Genomic DNA, 22269 nt, shown 5'->3' with positions numbered 1-22269 from the left:
ATCTTTGTCTGTTTGGTATCAGGATGATGGTGGCCTCATAGAATGAGTGTGGGAGTGTTCCTTCCTCTGCAATTTTTTGGAAGAGTTTGAGAAGGATGGCTGTTAGCTCTTCTCTAAATGTTTGATAGAATTCACCTATGAAGCCATCTGGTCCTGGACTATTGTTTCTTGGAAGATTTTTAATCATAGTTTCAATTTCTTTACTTGTGATTGGTGTGTTCATATTTTCTATTTCTTCCTGGTTCAGTCTTGGAAGGTTATACCTTTCTAAGAATGTGTCCATTTCTTCCAGGTTGTCCATTTTATTGGCATAGAGTTGCTTGGAATAGTCTTTTAGGATGCTTTTTATTTCTGTGGTGTCTGTTGTAACTTCTTTTTCATTTCTAATTTTTTGATTTGAGTCCTCTCCCTCTTTTTATTGATGAGTCTGGCTAATGGCTTGTCAATTGTATTTATCTTCTCAAGGAACCAGCTTTTAGTTTTATTGATCTTTGCTATTGTTTTCTTTGTTTCTATTTCATTTATTTCTGCTCTGATCTTTATGATTTCTTTCCTTCTACTAACTTTGGGTTTCGTCTGTTCTTCGTTCTCTAGTTCCTTTAGGTGTAATGTAGGTTGTTTGAGATTTTTCTTGTTTCTTGAGGTAGACCTGTATTGCTATAACCTTCCCACTTAGAATTGCTTCTACTGCATCCCATAGGTTTTGGATCATCGTGTTGTCATTGTCATTTGTCTCTAGATATTTTTTGTTTTCCTCTTTGATTTCTTCAGTGACCTCTTGGTTATTTAGTAACGTATTGTTTAGCCTCCATGTGTTTGTGTTTTTACGTTATTTCCCTGTAATTGATTTCTAATCTCATAATGTTGTGGTCAGAAAAGATGCTTGATATGATTTCAGTTTTCTTAAATTTACTGAGGCTTGATTTGTGACCCAAGATATGATCTATCCTGGAGAATGTTCCATGAGCACTTGAGAAGAAAGTGTAATCTGCTGTTTTTGGATGGAATGTCCTATAAATCTATCTGGTCTATTGTGTCATTTAAAGGTTGTGTTTCCTTCTTAATTTTCTGTTTGGATGATCTGTCCATTGGTGTAAGTGACATGTTAAATTCCCCCACTATTATTATGTTACTGTCGATTTCCTCTTTTATAGCTGTTAGTAGTTACCTTATGCATTGAGGTGCTCCTATGTTCAGTGCATATATATTTATAATTGTTATATCTTCTTCTTGGCTTGATCCCTTGATCATTATGTAGTGTCCTTCCTTGTCTCTTGTAACATTCTTTATTTTAAAGTCTGTTTTATCTGATATGAGTATTGCTACTCCAGCTTTCTTTTGATTTCCATTTGAGTGGAATATGTTTTTCCATCCCCTCACTTTCAGTCTATGTGTCCCTAGATCTGAAGTGGGTCTCTTGTAGACTGCATATATATGGGTCTTATTTTTGTATCCATTCAGTGAGCCTGTGTCTTTTGGTTAGAGCATTAATCCATTTATGTTTAATGTAATTATCAATATTTATGTTCCTGTTACATTTTCTTCATTGTTATGGGTTTGTTTTTGTAGGTCCTTTTCATCTCTTGTGTTTCCCACTTAGAGAAGTTCCTTTATCATTTGTTGTAGAGTTGGTTTGGTGGTGCTGAATTCTCCTACCATAGTTTGTCTGTAAAGTTTTGATTTCTCCATCGAATCTAAATGAGATCCTTGTCAGGTAGAGTAATCTTAGTTGTAGGCTCTTCCTTTTCATCACTTTAAATATATCATACCACTCCCATCTGCCTTGTAGAGTTTCTGCTGAGAACTCAGCTGTTAACCTTATGGGAGTTCCCTTGTATGTTATTTGTTGTTTTTCCCTGTTGCTTTCAATTATTTTTATTTGTATTTAATTTTTGTTAAATACATTATTTTGTTAAAACCATTATTCTGAATGCTTTTTCTGGAAGGTTGTCTATCTCCACTTCATTTAATTGTTTTTCTGGGGTTTTATCTTCTTCCTTCATTTGGTAAATAGCACTCTGCCTTTTCATCTTGTCTATCTTTCTGTGAATGTGGTTTTTGTTCCACAGGCTGCAGGATTGTAGGTCTTCTTGCTTCTGTATATATGTTTTTAATGAGGACCAAAGCTAAGTGAAATACTAAATGAAATGATGCTCTGAGGACGTTTTCCTCTGGATCTGCCAGAAACTTTTTTTTTGTCTACAGAAAAGGTAAATAAGCCTACAGCACTCTTGTTTATGCCCTGGGTAAGCCTCTTCATTTGTCTTTCCTCCTTTGATTAGGAAAGGAAATATGACAGTGAGCCAACAGACATCACAATCAAATAGAGATAACATGTTCTCTTTCATACAAAGAATTCATTCATTCTTCTAGCTTGTAAATGAGAAAATCTGCCATTTTGAAATTATTTTTCCTTTAATCATACAATAAAGGGCTTTAAAAGTTATTGTAATTCTTCACTTGATTTTATAGTAAATATCAGAAGGTTTTATTGAATTACTTGTTGTAGAATTTCACAGCTGAGAGTAACATTTATGGTGGATCTACTGTTTATTCATTCACTTCTTTAATCAATGACTGTTTCAACAGTAACATATGCTTCGTAAAAGCATGTACATACTTGATATGGTGCTAGATAATATTTAGGATAAAAAAGATATAAGAGGTAGTCACAGAATGCACCAATCTTGCAAAATAGTAAGGGAGACACTCAAAAATAGAATTAAATATACTGGGTTAACTGCCATAATAGAGGAGCAATATAGCATTTTATGTGTCCAGGGAAGAAAGAGATTCAGTCCATCTAAATGGAGTGGTATCTGTTGAAGGATGGGGAAAGACTTGTTAATAAAATTATAAAAGTGGCATTTAAACTTAACCTTATGTTTTTCAACAGGAGAAACTGTGCTATGGTGAGACCATTTCACATGTAGAAAATAACATAAATGAAGATTCAGAATTGTTAATGCACTTTTGGGCTGAAAAGTGGAATCTCTTATGAGTGAAGTACATGGAGAGGTGTAGTGGTGGGTAAATTTTAAATGCAGAAAGAGGATAGATTATAGATAATGATCAATGTTCTAAGAAGAAATTTGGATACTTTTCATATAAACCTCAAGATGCATTAATGACTTTTGTGAAGTTTTATGATCATGTGTAAGCTTTATGGGAAGAGATTGACTATAGAAAGACTAGTTAATAAAGTGCTATAAAAATCCAAATGACAGGTTGAAAATAAAAGGCTTAAACCTGAGCAGTGAAATAAAAGTCAAATCCCAGGCATGCATAGGAAAACATGTTCTGAGTTTGATTCATTAGAACTGGAATATTGATTTTGGGGGGTAAGAAAGAAATGAACAATAGAATACAACTCTCATGATTTGAGCCTGGGTAACTGGAAAAATACAACTACCATAAAAACTGATAGGGAATACTCCTGTATTCTCCTGTCAGAATAGGACTGGGGAAATGTTGATAAGTTGGGTTTCAAACTTATCAACTGAAAATCCAGTAAAGGCATTCAAATAGAGGCTTCCATAAAGTACTGAAAAATTAAGTCAGAAGCTTAAGAGAAAGGTCTGAGCCAGAGCTCTAGATTTGAGACTTAATTGTCAGAATGTTTACAGTGGCCAAAAGAGCGATTAAGACATGAGAAAAGAAGAAAGTAGGAGGAAGAACATTAGGGAACATTTACATTTAAGAGATAAGATAAATAAGGAAAACCTGAAAGCAGTAAACAGCACAGAATAAAAAAGGGGAGAAAGAGGGATCACAGTGTCAAGGAAACCAAGGAGACTCGTTCAGTCAGCTCCGTTGCCATAGTAAAATCCCACAGACTGGGGGCTTAAAAGACAGACATGTATCTTCTCACAGTTCTGGAGGCTGGAAGTCCAAGATCAGGGTGCCAGCATGGTTGAGTCTTGGTAAGACCTCTCCCATTGGGTTGCAGACAGCTGCCTTCTAGCTGTGTGCTCGCGTAACCAATTTTCTGTACAAGCATGGGGGCAGAAAGAGAGAGAGAAGGGGAGAGGAGGGAGAGTGAGCTGTGGGGTGTCTCTTCTTATAAGAGTAATAATGAGGATCCCATTCTCATGACTTCATCTAACCCTAAATACCTCCCAAAGGCCCCACCTCCTAATACCATCACGTTGGGGAGTTAAGATGTCAACATGTGGATTTGAGGGGATACAACCATTCAGTCTCTAACAGACTGTTTCAAGAAAAAAGAACTTGGGATCCTTGGGATCCCCAAGGATGGAGACTCTATGGTTATCCTTGAGTCATTTAAGTGGTGTGATGTGAGTAGAATTTTTATAGCTGTAAGTTGAGGAGTTTGTCATTAAAAGAATTAAGAAGTTTAGACAGTATCTAAGGAAGCCAAGGAGAGAGGGAGAAGTGGTATAATAGAGGAGAAATTTAAGCTTGTTTGTAGTATATGAGAAAGGAGCTGATAGAGAAACAGAAATTGAAAATATAAACTAGAGATCATACGGGTTATGCTGGGCAGTCTGACCCAGAGCTGCGCCATTGCAATAGAGCCATTGGACATCAATTGACAAGTGTCATAATGAAGCACCAATTTTGAAGAATATGTTGGTTGTGGTTGATGCTGGTTCTCACTTCACTACATGTGTGTTGCTTGTCATTAAAAAAAAAAAAGATGGAAAAATTAAGCTAGAAACTTAGATGAATTTTAAGTAAGATCCTAAAATACAACTCTTACTACTGATTTTATCAGACTCTGGGCTTACAAACATTGATTGTAAGATTTGAAATGGGACAAATGAGGGAAAGCTGGGAAGTAAGGTATGCTGTCCTGGCATTACGGGTGGAGTTGGAGGAGTCATAGCTCCTAAGTACAGGTTGTTTGTAGAAGAAGGGTGGTGTGTATTCAGAGCCAGACTCAGTCGAGAATGAAACAGTTACCTTCATTCAGCTGTGATTAGAAGGGGCTAGAAATCCAAATCCTTGACTCTCTTCCTGACAGCCAGTCATAATGCCTGAGGCTGCCAGTGTGAGGGTATTTTGTTGGGGTAAAGCCTTATGCCCCCTGAAAAAACAAGATGAAATGCCTTTACTCTCTGAAATATGTAACACGATGACCTAAAAGCACATTAGCCATAATTTAGAATGAAAACAGATAAGTAACTAAGTTGTGTGTTGAGGAGTTGCCGTGGTGAGAGACCACCTTCAGAGGGCATGGACTTAAGTACAGGGGGAGAGATGAATGACATGAGGATAGGGGGGTGGGGACACAAATTTGCAGTCACCATTGTTTCCTTGTTTTTTTCCCTCCTGTGAATAATATACTCATTCTACAAATAACACAGAGATAGCTACTTTAAATACTCATATTTTATGTTTTCAAGTTCTACACTGAGACCATGGGGCACAGATTTTGCTACAGCTTCAAAGAGAACATATTCCTTTTGAATATAGGCCACCTTTTATATTTCTTTCAAATTCAAATGAACTTGCATGACATACACATTCAAGTTCTCACACTTAATGTTTTATTCTCCTATATTTATAATGTGTAGCTTCTGAACTGAATTCAAAAACATTCCAGGTGAATATCCATAATGACCCAAAGTAGGTACACATAACACCACTGTGTAAATAAAGAAACTAAGGCTTGGAAAGTTCAAGGCCATTTTTATAAGAGGAAGAAATGGGACTAAAATCATTGTTTTCTGGATAAAATCATTTGTTTTTATCACTTTAATTAAAATATAATTTTCATCACCTTTATGTCTGTTACCTCAATAATATATTCATTCATTCAATAAAATGAATAAGACATGGAGTCTGCCCTTAAGAAGGTCATAGTTTATTGGTATAACACATCGTTACAATAAAATCCAGTGAGTGAAATAATAGAAAATGGTATAATATGGTGATTCAGGTGGGTGGGTAAATTTAGAGTCAGAAGTTTACTGAGTCTGGGTTTGTTATTTTTGCAAGGTCCCACTCTACGTAACAGATACTCTTTTTATCCTGGTCCTACTGTATGTAACAGTCACCTGTTAGATGAAAGAAACTATCAGAGGAGACACTGGAGGCCTGCAGGCTAAATATGACCATGGATGTCCTTAGATCCTAAAAACAAAGCTTATACGTTCGTTAATTAAAACTCTCTGGCTTTAAGTTATAGAAGCCAACCTAAGCTAGCCTAAGCATATTTATTTTCCCTTTGTGTAAGTAAATGGGAAAATTTATAGAGTACAGTGCGGTGCCTAGCGTATAGTAAAATTTCACTAGCTGTTAGCTAGTGACATTAAAATTATGAAAATAGGGGAGGAGGTGTGAACGTTCATTTACTAGCATAAAACTCTGCATTACACCTTCATGTAATGACAGTTGTAAAAACTGGGTATATGCATAATTACTCTCAACTTGTGATATCCACGCTATGTAGAATGGTGGAGCTGTGTGTCTGCGGAAAGCCCAGGCGCGCTGGCATTACTCAGTGTGAGAGGTGTGAGAAGAAGCACACCGTGTTTGACATGACTTGGCAGCCTGTCCATGCTTGGCCACAGCTAAAGAAAGATGAGATCGTTTGCATGCCATCTGTTAGCCTTAGAGTCCAGTGTAAAGTGCTACCTACTCAAAAGGGAAGCAGGCCATGTGAGCAACACGTTCATAAAGCAGGTTCAAGAGCAAAAATATTAGCAGCCTGCACAATGAAGAAACAGAAGAAAGTACCAGTGGATTTGGAAGCTTCATATCAATGAGAACAGTGCCTATAGGCTCATTAATTAGAACTCCTTCGCTGCAAGTTATAAAAGCCAGATGAAGCTAGCCTAAGCAAAAGGCGGTGGGATATTTAACAGAAAAAATATAAGGAATAATTTCAGATATAGTAACAAGATTTGGAACGTTTCTGGGCCACAAGGGGGACCGGGCTTCTGAGGAAAAAGGTTCCAGGCATCTACGTCATCTCCTGGCTCCCTGCACACCTCCTTCTTCTCCTCATACATCTGCTTTCTCCATTTCTTGGGCCCTCATGGTCAGTCCAAGGACAACCATCGCAGTGCTCCTGAGTTTACATGCTATCGGTCCAGTTACCAAAGAGACAGCTTCGATTCCCTCAACCCACGTGGTTCTACGTAACACAGACAGACACTGATTACCTCAGCCTGACTCAGTTGTCTATCCCAGGTCAAGGAAATGACGGACAAAGATGATGTGAAGTCACAGAGTATAAAATTATCTTCCAGGGGCCTATCACTCCCATCCTCCATGGGTAAGATCAGGGAGGCCGTTCGCAGAGAAGGGGTATGACTATGACGTGAGCAGAAGCCATACAAGTGTCTCCACCAGAGTGATTCCATCTCCAACTATCACCCATCCTTTCTTCTTTGGCATCTGAATAAGTAACTTCTAAGCACCAGCATTTTATATTTAGAAAGGTTGATGAAAAGAAACTTCAAAACCTGCAGGTGGTAACCAGCCAGCCAAGTGATCACCTATCTATACAAAATGTGAGTGACTGCTACAAACTCCAGCAGATGTACCAATGGAGGGGCGAGAAAATGCATCACGCTGACGCGGCGTTTGTTATGAAGGTGTGAGGTGTAGAGTCAAACACATTTAAAAACTGAGCCTTGTCTCTGCTACTTTATAGAGAACCCTGGCTGTAAAATACTTCTAAGTCGCCTCAAGATGAAAAAAGAGGAGGGAAAAGGTGTTTTGTTTTTGAAGAAATATGGATTGTTAGGACATTGTCTTCTGAATGAAGTAAAATACATAATAAATTACAGACCAACAATAAAATATTACTTATTGTTAACATTGGTCAATAGAATAGAAGAGGAAAATCAGCAAATATTTAATCCAGTTAACCCAAAAATGTGTCTATATTTTTATTTTATTTTGAAGGGGTAAGGGAAATCTCCTATAACTGAAGGCAACTTAACAATACCCTCTATGCAGATTATCTTCCAGATGAATGAGGAGTCTGCTGCTAATGAAATTAGGCAAAGTCCCTGGTGATGCTGCTAAAGATATTGAAAAACAACTTCTTAGGAGAAATCAGTAATGATAGAAAATACTTTCCTTTCCCTGATTTTTCAGTTATAAAAATATATACTGTTAGCTTGTTTCTAGTAAATGCTCTCAAACACTGTGGAAATGAATGTCATTTTCCACTTGATTAAACTTTGCACTGCTTATGTTATTTGGCTTAAGTGGATGTGGGATGGGGAGTAGGAAAAGTGTTAACAAAGAAAAAGGAATGAAGACTTACATGATCAAAGTAGAATAAAAGAAGTTACGATAATGGGGCAGCTAGGGGAGGGGTGAGGGATTGGAAGGATGGCTGTAGATCTGTCACCAGGCAGCTCTGTGACTTTAGCCACTGATTCTGTCAGTGTCTTATTGTAAGAGATAGAATTGCAAGCAATTTTAGTAAGGTTTTGTTTAGCTCCAACTGTTTAAAATCAAAAGTTATTCTAGGGCCGATCCTAGTATAAAATCTCTTTTGCTCTGATGGTTAGAATGAGCTCAAGGCCTGATGCACCCCTTTTTACATTGGGAGGAGAAGCACTGATGACTAATTGATTCAAGCACCTACTTGTGCTGGCCATTGAGACACGGGCAGGGAATACAGTGGTGAACAAGACAGATCCAGCCCCTGCCTTTGTGGAAAATGGGATTCTAGCCAGGAGGCCAAACATTGAACATGTAATTACAAGTGTAGTGAATGTTTGTAAGGATAAGTACAAGGTGTTACAGGAGTGTTACTAAGAGGACCTAACCAGCCCCAGTGTGTGGAGGCTGGAAATGTTCCCAGGACTAAGAATTATTTAGACTGACTTCTGAAGGAGAAAAGGGGTTAGCTAGGAAAGGAAGGGAGCTAAAGGGGTAGACCAGTCAAACAATCACAGTGTAAAGGCTCTGAGCAAAAAACCCCACTGATGGCTGAAGGACAGGAAGCAATTCCAGGATGCCTGGAAGTGAGAATAAAGGAAAGTGTGATAAGTAGACAAGAAGGGCCAGCAAAGACCAGATCACGCAGGGCCTCCTTACAGACCTCAAGAGCGTGGATCTCATCCTCTGAACAATGGAAGTCACCACAGTCACAAAGCAGGGGTGCACTGTGATTAGTGAGAAATGTGTTTTAGAGCTAATACTCCACCCTCAGTGTGGAGGACACAGGAGAGCAAGATGGGAGGTGGGGCACTCTGGGAGGAGGCTGTAGCAGGGTCCAGGTGGGAGATTAGAGTGGCCTGACCTAGGGCTCTGACAACTGGGGAAGAAGATAGTGAACAGAAAGAAATGCTTAAAAGGTAAAAAGAAAAGTAAAAGTAAGATTGCTCACAAAATTCAGAGTAAATAGAGATGTGCAGTCACCTCAGGGTAGTTTAGCTCCAAAGCCTATAACATATGAACTATTACCAGATTAAATGGACCATCACATCTAAAATGTGGTTGATTTATAAGAGAGGGAGACTGATCAGACACAAAAGCAGAGAAAAGCAAACAAACAAACATTGGAAACGGCCATAGACCTCTCTGATGCTGAGATGAGTGAAGGGGATGGTGAGTCACGGGCTCTGAAAATTTAGGTACAAATGACAAGGTGATCCCTAAGACTAAAAGGATGAAGTAGGCTATATTGGCTTAATGCTATCAAATGTTTAAGTATTGACATTTGCCACACTCCACCCCTTCTTCTGATTCCCGGTGAGCAAGTAACTATTAATTATTGGCTTCCCCTATTTATATACATTTTGGTATTCTAAATCCTGTACCGTATTTCCTACTGCAAATGAAATTGAAATTCTGTTATATAACAACCTCACTATATGAGCTTGTTTAATATAAGTCTCACCCTGGATGATATATTATCCTTATTGGGCAGACAAAATAAGTTGTGCTGTGATATTTACCTGGGTGGTGAGTGATGGGAAGAATGACTGCAAGTCTGAGAACCAGATCCTCATCAGTCCCTGGGAAGACGCTTCCTTAGGAATGTGCCCTCTGTGTGGTCCATACGATCACACTATGTTTCTCACATTTACCTTTCTACAGACTTCAGTTGCTTTATCTCTAACAGTGGAGATGACAATACTCACATTCTATTTACCATATTCTACCAGTGAATAGTATAGTTGGTAGGTCTTAAGAAGTAGCTTAAAATAAGTGTTCCATAGACTCCCTACTATATCTGTTCTCAGCTTTTCTGATCCAGAAATTCATGGACAGCTCATGTATTACCATGTACTACATATATATTACATTTATGCCATAATAAGAATCCTAGTTCCCAAGGAAACAGATGGTGGAATCAGAATATATCATAAGTATATGTTTATGTTATTCCACAGTAGCCATACAAATGTCTAACAATTAATACTACCACTATGAATTAATCACTGGGAAGAGTTAAAACAAATTGTTTACACATGCTCTCCTGATCTCCCCATTTTAAAATAGTTTCACTGTATATACATTATGAGCCATCCTTTCACACAGCATGAGACTCATCCTTGCTCCCGCATGTATCAATAGTTTATTCTCTTTAATTGCTGAGTAGTGTTACCTTGTATGAATATACTAAAATTTATTTAATCTATTTCGTTGATGGACATTTGGGCAATTTCCAGCTCTCAGTATTACAAATAAAGCTACAATCAACATACACGTACATCTTTATGGACATAAATTTTCATTTCTTGTGGGTATATGCCTAGCAGTGGAATTACTGGATGATAAGGCAGGTGTATGTTTAACTTATTAGAAACTGCCAAAGAGATTTCCACAGTGATTTTGTCATTTCACACTCCTACCAAGAATGTGTGAGATCCATTTTGTGTTGATGGTCTTTTACATGATAGCCATTCTAATGGGTGTGTAGTAGTACTTAATTATAGTTTTAATTTGCATTTTCCTGATGATAATGATCTTGAGATCAGGGATTTTAAGACACTGAGTCCTCACCATTTACTTCATTTCTTCCTTCTTTAAATGCCTCAGTGCTACGAGACTACCTAAAACTGCACTGACTTTCAGCAGCTTTCTGCTTAGCTTTGTATCCTGTGCTTTGTGCAGCCTAAAGTTTGCAAAAATTTCTAAAGGAAACCCACCAAGTGGTGGGTTGGTTTCACTTTTCTTGACCTCCTTCTCTTCAGGGTCTTGGCTCCTCAAGTCCTGGCTACCTTGGAAGACTTGAACTCAAATTTTTGTGTCTGTAGCCCTGTAAATATTTGTTTTTCTTGCTTCTTTACCTCTTACTTAAGATCCTCTGCCTGGACTCTCAATCTGCTCTTCTGTATCAAGAATCATCAAATGTCCCAATGAGAAAAATAGCTTGAAGATTATCTGCTTACCTCTCTGAAGTTCTCTTCTTTCTGACTTATTGGTCCCTTGGATTCTGGCTGCCGTGACAGCATCCCAATGTCTCTAAATGGTTTTTAAAAATATTTTGTCTGTTTTTTTCTAGTTGTTCTCAGTGGGAGAGCTGCTTTACCCCAAGGAATTACATCTTAGCTGGACACAGGAGTCCTCTTATACCAGTTTTAATATCTCCCCTTCCTCTTTCTCAATAGGTTATGATACGACCAAGATTTCTTTTACGGCTATGGTGACTGTACTTCTAATACTGTGAAAGAAATTCTATGATAATTGCCTATCAGTTTCTCTTCAGGTTTGCTGGGTGGTGACATGGGGATATTAATGCCTCTGCTTAAACAGAAGTGGTGGCATAAAATAAATTTTAGTGAAAACATATATCTAATATTAGTGCTTTAGCCAAGAATATTAAAAGCCTCACAAAGTTCTCAAGTGATCTAAGTCCTTTTTTGTTACCATGAATTTTAAGCTTCTTACCAAAGGAATAATTTCTTTTAAAAAAAATTTTAATTTATGTACTTTCATGATTATAGGTCAATAAGGAATCCACTTTTCAGATTTTATTTCATTATAGAATATATTTGATAAGGATACATACAAACAGACTCATCCTTAATACATATTGTTTACTGGTGCCCGGCATTTCCGCAGCAGGCTGGAGATGTAATAAAAAATGCTTCCCAATGTCCAGCTCCATCGGCCACTCTAAATCTTTTTGCAGAACATCCTGAGGTGAAGACTTTAGTTTTTGGCAAGTTGTTTTCAGAATCTCTTTCTCTCCCCCTCTGTGATAAATCAGAGCAAAATAATAAAAAGACTCACTTTGACAGTTTGGCACCTAAAGTTTATCTGGAAACATAGCAGGTATTTTTTTTTCCTTTTACGTAACTTAAGTTGTATTTTTTTTCTAATTTTGTGCTTTTACTTTCTCATTAATAAAGATGCTTATATGTGAGAATGAACATTGAAAATATACATACAGTAAAACGTTTATTTACAGTATAAAGACTAAATTTACTACAAAATTTTGAATTAAGACTTCAGTACATACAAAATATTAGTATAATTTCCCAAATTCTGTAATTTATATTTGATATTTCTCCTTAGTAGCTCCTCATATATTTTAATATATATTTAGAATTTTTACTTTAATTTATTTTCAGCAAAAAAAATATATATTCACAACTCCCATACAATACCTTAGTTTATTGGGGTAAAGCTAAAAGGAGAGGGAATTTTACCTCTGAATTATGTATTATAAATTTCTTTTTGTAATAACAGTTACTGCTTATTTTTCATATTTTAAAAAATGATAAATATTAATTGTGGGGAATTTGGAAAAAATAGGAAAACACAAAACAGCTAATAAAAATTATCTACAATTCTACCAACACACAGAGAAGAACCATTAGCATATTTATGTATAGTCTAGTTTTTGCACACACAAATACATATACACATTATTTTTACTACTTTATTTTTTTAATGTAAATTTTGCTGGAGATTTTATGACGGTCAATATTGAGTATGAGAATTAATTTAGGAATTAGTAACAAAAATAATAAGTGCTTTTGATATTCCTGCAATTACCAAAGTGATAAAGAAGCTGAGGGCTATTTCTGTATTATTTTCATATTAGGAATATTTCTTCATTCTGTTTTGTTTATTCAATCACTCGTTCAACATTTACTGTAAATAGATGACCACATGTCTCTTTGTATGCCCAGGAAAGTCCCAGTTTATGGCTTTTGTCATGACATAATTTTTAAGAGCACTTCCTTCACTCTTAAAAGTAATCAGTTTGCATGAGAAATTACATGGTTTCCTTTTATTTCCCAGAACTGGGGTAGGTAAAAGGGGGATAAACTAGCAAGCAATGGTAAATCGTCCATGGAGCCTGCCCTCCAGAAACTATGGCTTGCCTACTGTTGAAGATAAGAATTAACTTATATAATAAGAAGTGAAAAGGATCACAGGAGAGAGGCAAAGATATAATGTACATTGCAGTGTGGTCAAGAACTTGATAAACATTTTAGAATTCCTGAAGGAAGTATGTGCAGAATGTTGTGAAGAATAAGAATACTTTAGGTTTAGAAAACAGGTATGAAAGACAAAAGCTATCTTTTTTTCAGCATCAGGGAGCTGCTGAAGTGACAGGGATTAGTGAGAACTAAAATATCAGAAATGGGAGAACTGAGAAGTGAGCAGATGATCTGCAGATGCTTTTCCCTGGAGGCATTTGCCAACTCCAGGCTCTGGCAAAAGGACGAGTATCCAGACTTGGCCCAAGCAGAGTGTTAGTGGAGGGAGGAGAGAAGACAGAAGAGATCTTGTAGTCACTGGAGGCTGAAGTGATAAAATAAAAGGCATGAGAGGCTTCAATACATGTCCAGCTTCTCCCTCAAAACATCTGCTGAGGGGCTTCCCTGGTGGCGCAGTGGTTGAGAGTCCGCCTGCCGATGCAGGGGACACGGGCTCGTGCCCCGGTCCGGGAGGATCCCACATGCCGCAGAGCAGCTGGGCCCGTGAGCCACGGCCGCTGAGCCTGCGCGTCCGGAACCTGCGCTCTGCAACGGGAGAGGCCACAACAGTGAGAGGCCTGCGTACCTCAAAAAAACAAACAAACAAACAAAAAAACCATCTGCTGATGTTTGCAGTTGGCTGGATCAGAAAGGTTAAAAGATAAGCCAAACACCTCTGACATGGAGAGTCCATTTTCATGGAGCCTTTCAATTGCTGAGGAGACAGGCTAGAAAACACTTCTAGCAATCACCTGAATCTGCACTGACAAGATTGGAGACTCAAAGTTCTCAAACACCTGATACAGGTTCCCTGTTAAGACACGTGCCTAATTCTGAAGTTGTGTGTGGTGGGGGACCAAAAATCTAAACTAAAAATCTTCGAAAAGCCAGCCAGAATATCCCACAGTCTCTCAATGCTGAGGAGATAAAGACCCACCAAGTGAGCTGTACTAGTGCACAGCCAGATGCTCTGTTAAAAGTCTTGAAGCGATATACCCTTCTCCCTACAGTAGACTGACTCCTATACAAACTGCAAAACAACTTTGCTCAGCTCAGTTTCTGACTGGATTGAGTTGATCTTTCCCATTCTACTTAGCAGAAAAAGTGACGAAGTAACTCTGGTAGAGATAACCTAGAACCTCTACAGAATCTTATTTTATATATTTATAATGTCTTATCTGATATAAAATGTGTTTAGGCATGGAAGAGTTAGAACCATATAACAACAACAACAAAAAAAAAAAAAACAAGGGAAACAGACAATAGAAACAGTCCCACAGGTGGTACAGTGATCACTGTTGCTAGATGTTAGAAAACTGAATCATCATTCTGAGCATTGACAAAGAAATGACTCATCCATTGGGCTTGTGTTTTCTGTTTGAACTTTATCTCAGAGGAATTAAATAGTTGATAAAAATAAGTTCTTCTTTTAAAAAGAAATCTAGTCGACAAATACAGAAGGGATGATAGAATGATAATAACGTCACTTATTAGTTTTGTAATAAAATAATTGATCTATATAATGTCATCAATACTGCTAAAACCATTAGATGAAAGATTGATGGGGAGTTTTATAATGTGTACATCAGGCTGACATCTAAACCCACTGATCAATCTTAATATGACTAATAGAAAACACAATTTATGTGCTTCTCTGTGTGGTACAACAGAAAGAAAACTCTGCCTCCAACAAACTATTCTTCCCATACAATTAATCATGAAGCTGATCAAGACTTCAGATCTAACTATCAAATCATAGGCAACATAAGTAACAGAGAAACATGTTAAATGACACTACAGGGACTCAATCTGTAAAATCTATAATCTGCATGTTTCTTCAACAAATAAATAGCAAGCAAAAAGGAGGAGGGAACATCTACAGATTAAAAAAGACTTACAAAACTCATCAACAAAATACAATGTGCAGCTCTTATTGGGATGATGTGAAAATCAAGAGTAAAATAAATATACATGAGACAATCAGGGAAATTCAAATATCATCTATTTAATATCAAATATTTAATATCAAATATTAAGGAATCACTATTAATGTATTTTAAGTGTGACAATATTTTTTCCTTTTATTATAAAAATGTGTACCTATATTGTAGAAATATATACTAAATTCTTTATGGATGGAATGACATAATGTTTTAAAATAAATAAATGGCAGGTATAGATGAAATAAGATTCACAAATATATTGATTATTATTGAAGCTGGTAATAGGGATATGGGGGTTCATTTTTAGCCTTGTTTCCATGCTTATATATTTAAAATAATTTTCCTAATACTCAGTTTTAAAGATGTCTGAAAAATGAACTGAATTGGAAAGAATAGTAGGAATTCTCACATACCAGTGTAAATTCTGCAAGCATTTTGTAGAGCAATTTGGCAATACATAAGAAAGACAAATGTGCCTTCACCACAATCCATCAATTCTGCTTCTTGGTCCACCCCATAGAAAAGCTGTCTCATATGTGTGCAAAGAGATATAACCAAGCATGTTTACTGCAGTATTGCTTAAAATAGCAGTATGTAGGAAACAACCTAAATGGCCATCAGTAGGAGAATTGATTATATTATTGATAGTGTGGTATTTATTCAATTTAGTTTAAGTGAATGAACTAGAGCTATATCTATTAACATAATACTATGCAAAAGGGCAAATTGCTGAATGGAAATATAGTGTGATGCTATGGATATGAAATCTAATATGCTAAACACTACCACATTATTTATTAACACATATGACTACACATGTAAAAGTATTAGCATATGCCAACTGATGATATATACCAAATTTTCTCTTGAAAAGGAGAGGATTAGTATTAAGAATAATATACAGAGGGCTTCAAACATATCCCTAATGTTTTCTGAAGGAAAGGAAACTTAATAAGACAAAATGTTAATATTTGACAAATCTGTGATGGTAATTGAATTGAATTTTATTAAATTGTTCTCTATAGCATCTCACTTAGAAATCTTTACAATTAAGGATTTTAAAATAGAGAAATATTTCATACTGCATTGTGTTTATATAAAGAGCCTTACTGTACTATGTTAGATGTGCATGTATTAAAAGGAAGAGTGGAACAATTACCATTTACAGCAGGCCTATATATACAGTCAGAGCTCCATTTTCCACTCTGATGAATGAATGTTGAGAAATTAATATTTAAATTCAGATAATAGAAAGAATGCATTTTGCTTCGGAAAGCAATCAGAGGCACAAATTATCCTATTTATTTATAACAACAGGAAAGATAGATATCTTCTGCTAAAATGGTCTTGAGTGGTTGCCATCAATCTTTATGATTACTTTGGACAGCTGCCACATTATTTCCATGGTGACGATCTGGAATTGTATAGACCATTTTATCTCTGCTAAAAGTCTCACCTCCAAACCTGTCATAGACATGCAACTTCAGATACAGACGGCTAACCTGACTGTACCTAGTCTTACCGGCTCCTGACATATCCACTCAATGTCTCTAATGTTGCTGGCAAAAAAAAAAAAAAAAATTGCAAGAGAGAAAACTATTTTCTAATTTCTTAGTTTTCTTAGAAAACTATTTTCTTAGTTTCTAGTAGAAAATATTTTTCTCCTAGAAGTTATTGAAATTCTTGAATAAGGAAGTGGTTAAAATCCATAAGTAAAATGAAGTGAAGTTGGAGGTACTATGAATTAGTCTAACCTAAATACACACTGAGATTTAAAACATCAGTCTTTTGTCTGTGCCTTTGCTCCTCCAATAGAGTTGTCTCAAGCTGGGATAGCATTTTGCTATTTGGAAGCATTTTTACATGTACTATTTCATCAGTCCTTCTTTATGGATGAAAAACTGAGTCTGAAAGAGGCAAATACTCAGTTGGAGAGTAGCTGGTCTCCTGAATCCTTGTCCTGTGAGCTTATTGCTACACTATAAGGAGTAAAACTCGTCTGTAACAACTTCTCAAGTTCACATAAAGAATCATTCTTAGCATAGATGCCAATGTAGGGGTGACTAGCTGTAAAGCAGAAAGTCTCTTATACAAAGAAAGGTTATTTGGACAATGGGAATAGATACACCAAGAAGGGGAAGGAAGGAAGGAAGGAAGGAAGGAAGGAAGGAAGGAAGGAAGGAAGGAAGGAAGGAAGGAAGGAAGGAAGGAAGGAAGGAAGGAAGGAAGGGAGGGAGGGAGGGAGGGAGGGAGGGAGGGAGGGAGGGAGGGAAGGGAGGAAGGAAGGAAGGAAGGAAGGAAGGAAGGAAGGAAGGAAGAAGGAAAGAAAGAGAAAGACAGAAAGAAAGAGGGAAAGGAAGGAAGGAAGGAAGGAAGGAAGAGAGGGAAAGAAAGGAAGGAAGGAAGGGACAGAGAGAGAGGGAGGGAGGGAGGAAAGAAGGGAGGGAGGGAGGAAAAAGGAAGGAAAGAAGGAAGGAAGGAAGGGGGAAAGAGAAGAAAGAAAAGAAAAAAAAAGCTTTGCATTTTCAGAAGAAATTGAAGATGAATCTTTCTAACTAAACTTCTGGGGTTTCATTAAATCCACAGTTTCTGCCAAAAGATTCAGCACAGATTTGGGACTTATATTTGACAAGCCCACATATGCTGCATTTTCCCTCCAAGCTTTTACTCTGGCTTGCGGACTCTGGGGTTGGTTGAATATATGGTTCTACGGTTGTTAAAAATACCCCAAAGTCCAGCTCCTTCTCTCAGATTTAATGCAGTTGATAAAATGGCCACTCTGGAATCAGATTTTTCAGGTCTTGACCTGTAACCTTTAATAATCCTCTTCTTTCATAAAAGTAAGATCTGTATGCATAGGTCATTTGCATTTCACTTCAACCCAAAGTCAGAGACTAAAGAAATGGAACCATGAAGGAGATGCTGTAATTTTTTCAACTATTTCAATCAATAGTTAAAGGTGGCTTTGGGATTGCTTGGAGTTACTATGTGAAATTTGGCTGTCAATATGGTTGAAACCCCCAAAGCAACCACAGAACTGTCCATAACTGCAAGAGTACTTCCAAGTCAGCTACAGAGACCACAGAGCTTCCTGCCCCAGTCCCCAGGAGACACAAGTGCTGAGCTGTCCCTCATGCCACACTGTGTGCACCTATGCTAATGTCAGCAGAACAAGTCTCTAAGCTGTCAAGACGTTTCCCCATGGTTTTTATCATCCATCATCTGTACATTCCAGCAGACAGGACCAGCTGTATCAATTGCACGGCCCAGTGCAAAATGAAAACCCGTAGCCCCTGGTTGAAAACATAGAGGGAAAAATGTTAAAGGCACTAAAATATAAAGCCCTCTCCTTTCTTCTACCGTCTCTCTGTAGACCTGTCATTTTGGTTTCTTATTTGCCATGGAACGCTGTACTCCCTTGCGGGGCATATTTGACGAGCGAGCACGGACCCTGCCAGGCACAGCAGCTAGCCACTCAGTGACTCCGCACACATGCTCAGGCTGCCAGGTTCCCCTCCAGCCAGTCACTGGGTAGATGCCACGGAGAAACTGAACCAGGCATCTCCCCTTTCCAGGTGCCTCCTGCCCCAGCCCATGGTAGACCGGCAACCCTCAAGGGTATCCCAACAACAGTACAGGGGCTGGCAAGGTACACACATGGAGGATGAGCGAGAGGCTCGCCCCTGCCATGTTCCTCACCAAATGCACAGTGGACCTGCCAGTTCAAGGAGGAGTTGGCCACGGCCATCAGCTGCCTTGAGATGTTATTGGGCATGTACACCTGATCCTGATCTGATCTTCCCACACCCGTTCCCACAGTTCCCTGGCAGGGGAGGAGGGTGGCAGGGATCATTGGTCAGGGGTGGGCAGTGGGAGGCTGGATGGGCTCTGGCCCCCAAGGGGGGGTGGGGGGGGTGCAAGGAACAAGAAACTGAAAACCTGTCCAGAGAGGCAGTATCATGCTTGAGGTGAGGCTCTAAACCCCCAGTGCATGCTCCGTTTCCACATGGAACATCACTTACAAAACACAAATTAAGTGATAAAATGATTACAAGTATCAAAAGGATGACCACAGAGCACTAAACCCTGAATACAGGGCCCTTCTGATAAGGGACCCACCATGTGTCTGTATTGGTCACGGGGACAGGAAGCCAGCCCTGCCAGGGTCTTGGCTTCCCAGCACCACTGGACCAGGCCACATACAGACATTATCTAAAGGAGAATTAATTGGAGGATTCAAGGGGATGCAGGCAGTTTAGCAAGGCAAAGCCAAATGCTTTGAGTGTATTTTGTGCCTTCTTTCATGAGAAATGAAGTTGCTTTAACATTAGTTAACAGGTGAAATGCCCTTTTCTACCAGTAACTTCATTATATATTCAAACATCATATTTTTATTCCTGGGCATCTACTACTAATGTTGTTTTCATGATCTTTGTAATTTCAGGTGGGCATATTAAATGTCATATTGCTTTGCCTCATTCAGTAACAAACATTATCTCTTTGTCTAATTTTCTTAAGTAAATTGATTATTGTAGTGGTAATAAAATTATAACAAGGTGTTTCAAGTTCTTAACTCTGGATGAGGACTTCAGATTGTTCTGGGTAGATCATGTACTTTCAAATGGCTTATTGAATGGTCCAAACTTGATGGAAACATACATATTGATCAATTTTATTTTTTCTCCTTCACCTTCAACTGTGCTATGAAAAATCTTTTTTCTCACCTTCTGCATTCATACTAGATTCCTTGCTTTCAGGTATTAAAAAGATATTCCACTGTATTCTTGTTTCAAACCTCAAACTCACATCTCTCCTTCCCAGAACAATGTCAGGCTTCAACCTGAAAGACTTGGACTAGGAAGGGACGTGGTCTGCTCCTGAAATATCTCTGCCTCTTCCCTCTTCTGAATTTCCCTTTTTCTGCTTGCTTTGATGGGAAAAAGAGATAGGAGAGTTGACAAAGGTCTTTGACTTGCCTGGAGCTGTTGTGGTCCTCTTCTGATTAACACTGGATAATTGTCACCAGGATCTTGGGGTAGGTGGCCCAAGGATGATTAACAGAACATTTGTGAGTTTCTAGAAAGCCCTATAGGGGCTTCATTGTGACCTTATCCACACCACTCATAGCACCTGCTGACGGTTCATCTTTAGCATCTTGTTCCTCAAATTCTCTTCTATGATTGGCTGCCCTCTTATGTGGAGTGTCACTAAGATGACTTTATCCCACCACCTAATAAAGTGGGAAACTCATGTGTCCTTAACTTGTGTGAAACCCACATATCCTCACTCCAACAAATGCTGGAAAGGCTACCTGCACTTGGCCACCTGCACATGGCTGCCCCATCATCCTGGTCATGTCAAGTCAGGGCTCTTCTCCCCTTACCACACACACACTCTGTGCTGTACAAGGAGACATCCAACCAGGGAATGAGATGACGTTCTCCCCTGGTAGGAGGCTTGCCCAATCTCTTGCCACTTCCCTTCTTTCCACCACAACATACATTCCATCTTATGAGGGCCAAGAGATACATGTGACTTTATGCTAAGTGACAGCACTGCTTTTATGATAACATAATATAGAGTAAAATTAGCACTACAAGTCACAGTGTAAGACATAAACCCATGAGCATCCCTTAAGAGGGATGGTGGGTGGGAAGATTTAGGTGGAGTCCGCTGCCTCCAAGAATAAAGGAGAGTGTCAAGAGTGGAGGGAAGAAGGCCAATTTGGGATAGACACATACACACAGCTGAAAAAGCATCTGCCACTTGGGAAGAGACAGTCCCACAAGGTAAAAGAAAGAATGCACTCCACTGATGTGACTTTCAGAATTGGGCCTGGCAGTAAGAAACAGCTGGGCAACACAAGGGAGATCCAGGATGTGCAGGTGCAGGTTACTTGGAGAAAGGCTCAGGAGCCAAGCTAGGCCCTACCCCAGCCCTGGCACTGCCCAAGTGGTGTGGTCGCCATCTCTAGTTACATGTATAACCGCTCACTCACTGGGTATCTTTTTCTTTTCCATCTTCAGGAAGAGGCAGCCAGAATTCTCGCCCACCAGACAGTGTCCGTCGGCACATGTGCAGCTTTGAAAACCCACACACTGCAGTGAATGTGTAAGAGAAGCTGCATGGAAAAAATAGTGGTTTGCCCCTTGCTTTCTCTCTCCTGGGTTTTCCTACTTTCTAACCTGGAAACAGATGTGGTGCATGCCATCAAGAACGAGGAACCATTTACGTGCCATGGTTTGCACGACTGCCTTAATTTGATCGTCCATTGTTCTTAAAAGGACACTGTCAAGCTGTTAGTCTTTTTGCTTTTATGTTTTGATGCAAGAGGCAACATTTTTTTCCCATTCTAGAGATTCGCTTTTGTTTGTGACTCCCACTCACAAACTTGAAAGTGAATTTTCCCCCTTCACAAATTTGTTAGCTTCTCCTTGGCAAACAGAGCTCTTTCTTTTGTTTTCTTTCTTTGCCTTTTTTTTTTTTTTGCTGCTACACGAATATTTGATATGATCCTGTCTGCATTAAGGTAAAAGCCATGATTTGAACTTATGGAAGGATTCCATAATGTCAGTTTGACGAGGTGGACACCAGCCTTTGCTGGGTGCCTCCTATGCCCTGGGGAGCACAAAGCAAAAGTTCTGTGAGTCCCACAAAAAGTGAGTTTTGCAAAAACAAACAAACAAACAAACAAAAAGGAAAGTAGCTATTTTCCCAGAACTTTAGAGCTTTTATCAGATTTTCTCCATCTGATAAAACCGGTGCATGTTTGGTCCAATTTTTGACCTTTAGATCTTGACAGTGTCTCTTTAAGTCAACAAAAGAACATAGACCATGTTCAATTCATTGTGCACGGAGTCTGTGGTCATTTTCAGCTGTTCCTTTACAGCCCTTCAAACTCCTGGGAGAGTCAAAGGTACACATTCCTGCAGCAGGAGGGAGCTCACTGA

At 38.5% G+C, this 22269-nt stretch overlaps 1 protein-coding gene across 2 annotated transcripts in view; it reads left to right on the top strand.

Annotated features, from left to right (window-relative positions):
* GRM1 (glutamate metabotropic receptor 1) overlaps positions 1-22269 on the top strand; it is a 360108-nt gene that overhangs the window by 327611 nt on the left and 10228 nt on the right. The window contains exon 8 of one of the 2 annotated variants that reach the window (XM_060030500.1): positions 21346-21406. The exons of the other annotated variant lie outside the window; for it this stretch is intronic. Within the exon in view, the coding sequence (XP_059886483.1) occupies positions 21346-21406 (61 nt within the window). Of the gene's footprint in view, positions 1-21345; positions 21407-22269 lie in introns of those variants that run through there. 2 annotated transcript variants of the gene reach the window in all.

This window comes from Delphinus delphis, chromosome 14 (assembly GCF_949987515.2).
Source record: "Delphinus delphis chromosome 14, mDelDel1.2, whole genome shotgun sequence".
Classification (NCBI taxonomy): domain Eukaryota; kingdom Metazoa; phylum Chordata; class Mammalia; order Artiodactyla; family Delphinidae; genus Delphinus; species Delphinus delphis.
Note: the sequence above shows the minus strand (reverse complement) of the source record. Positions and strands in the feature narration are given on the sequence as shown.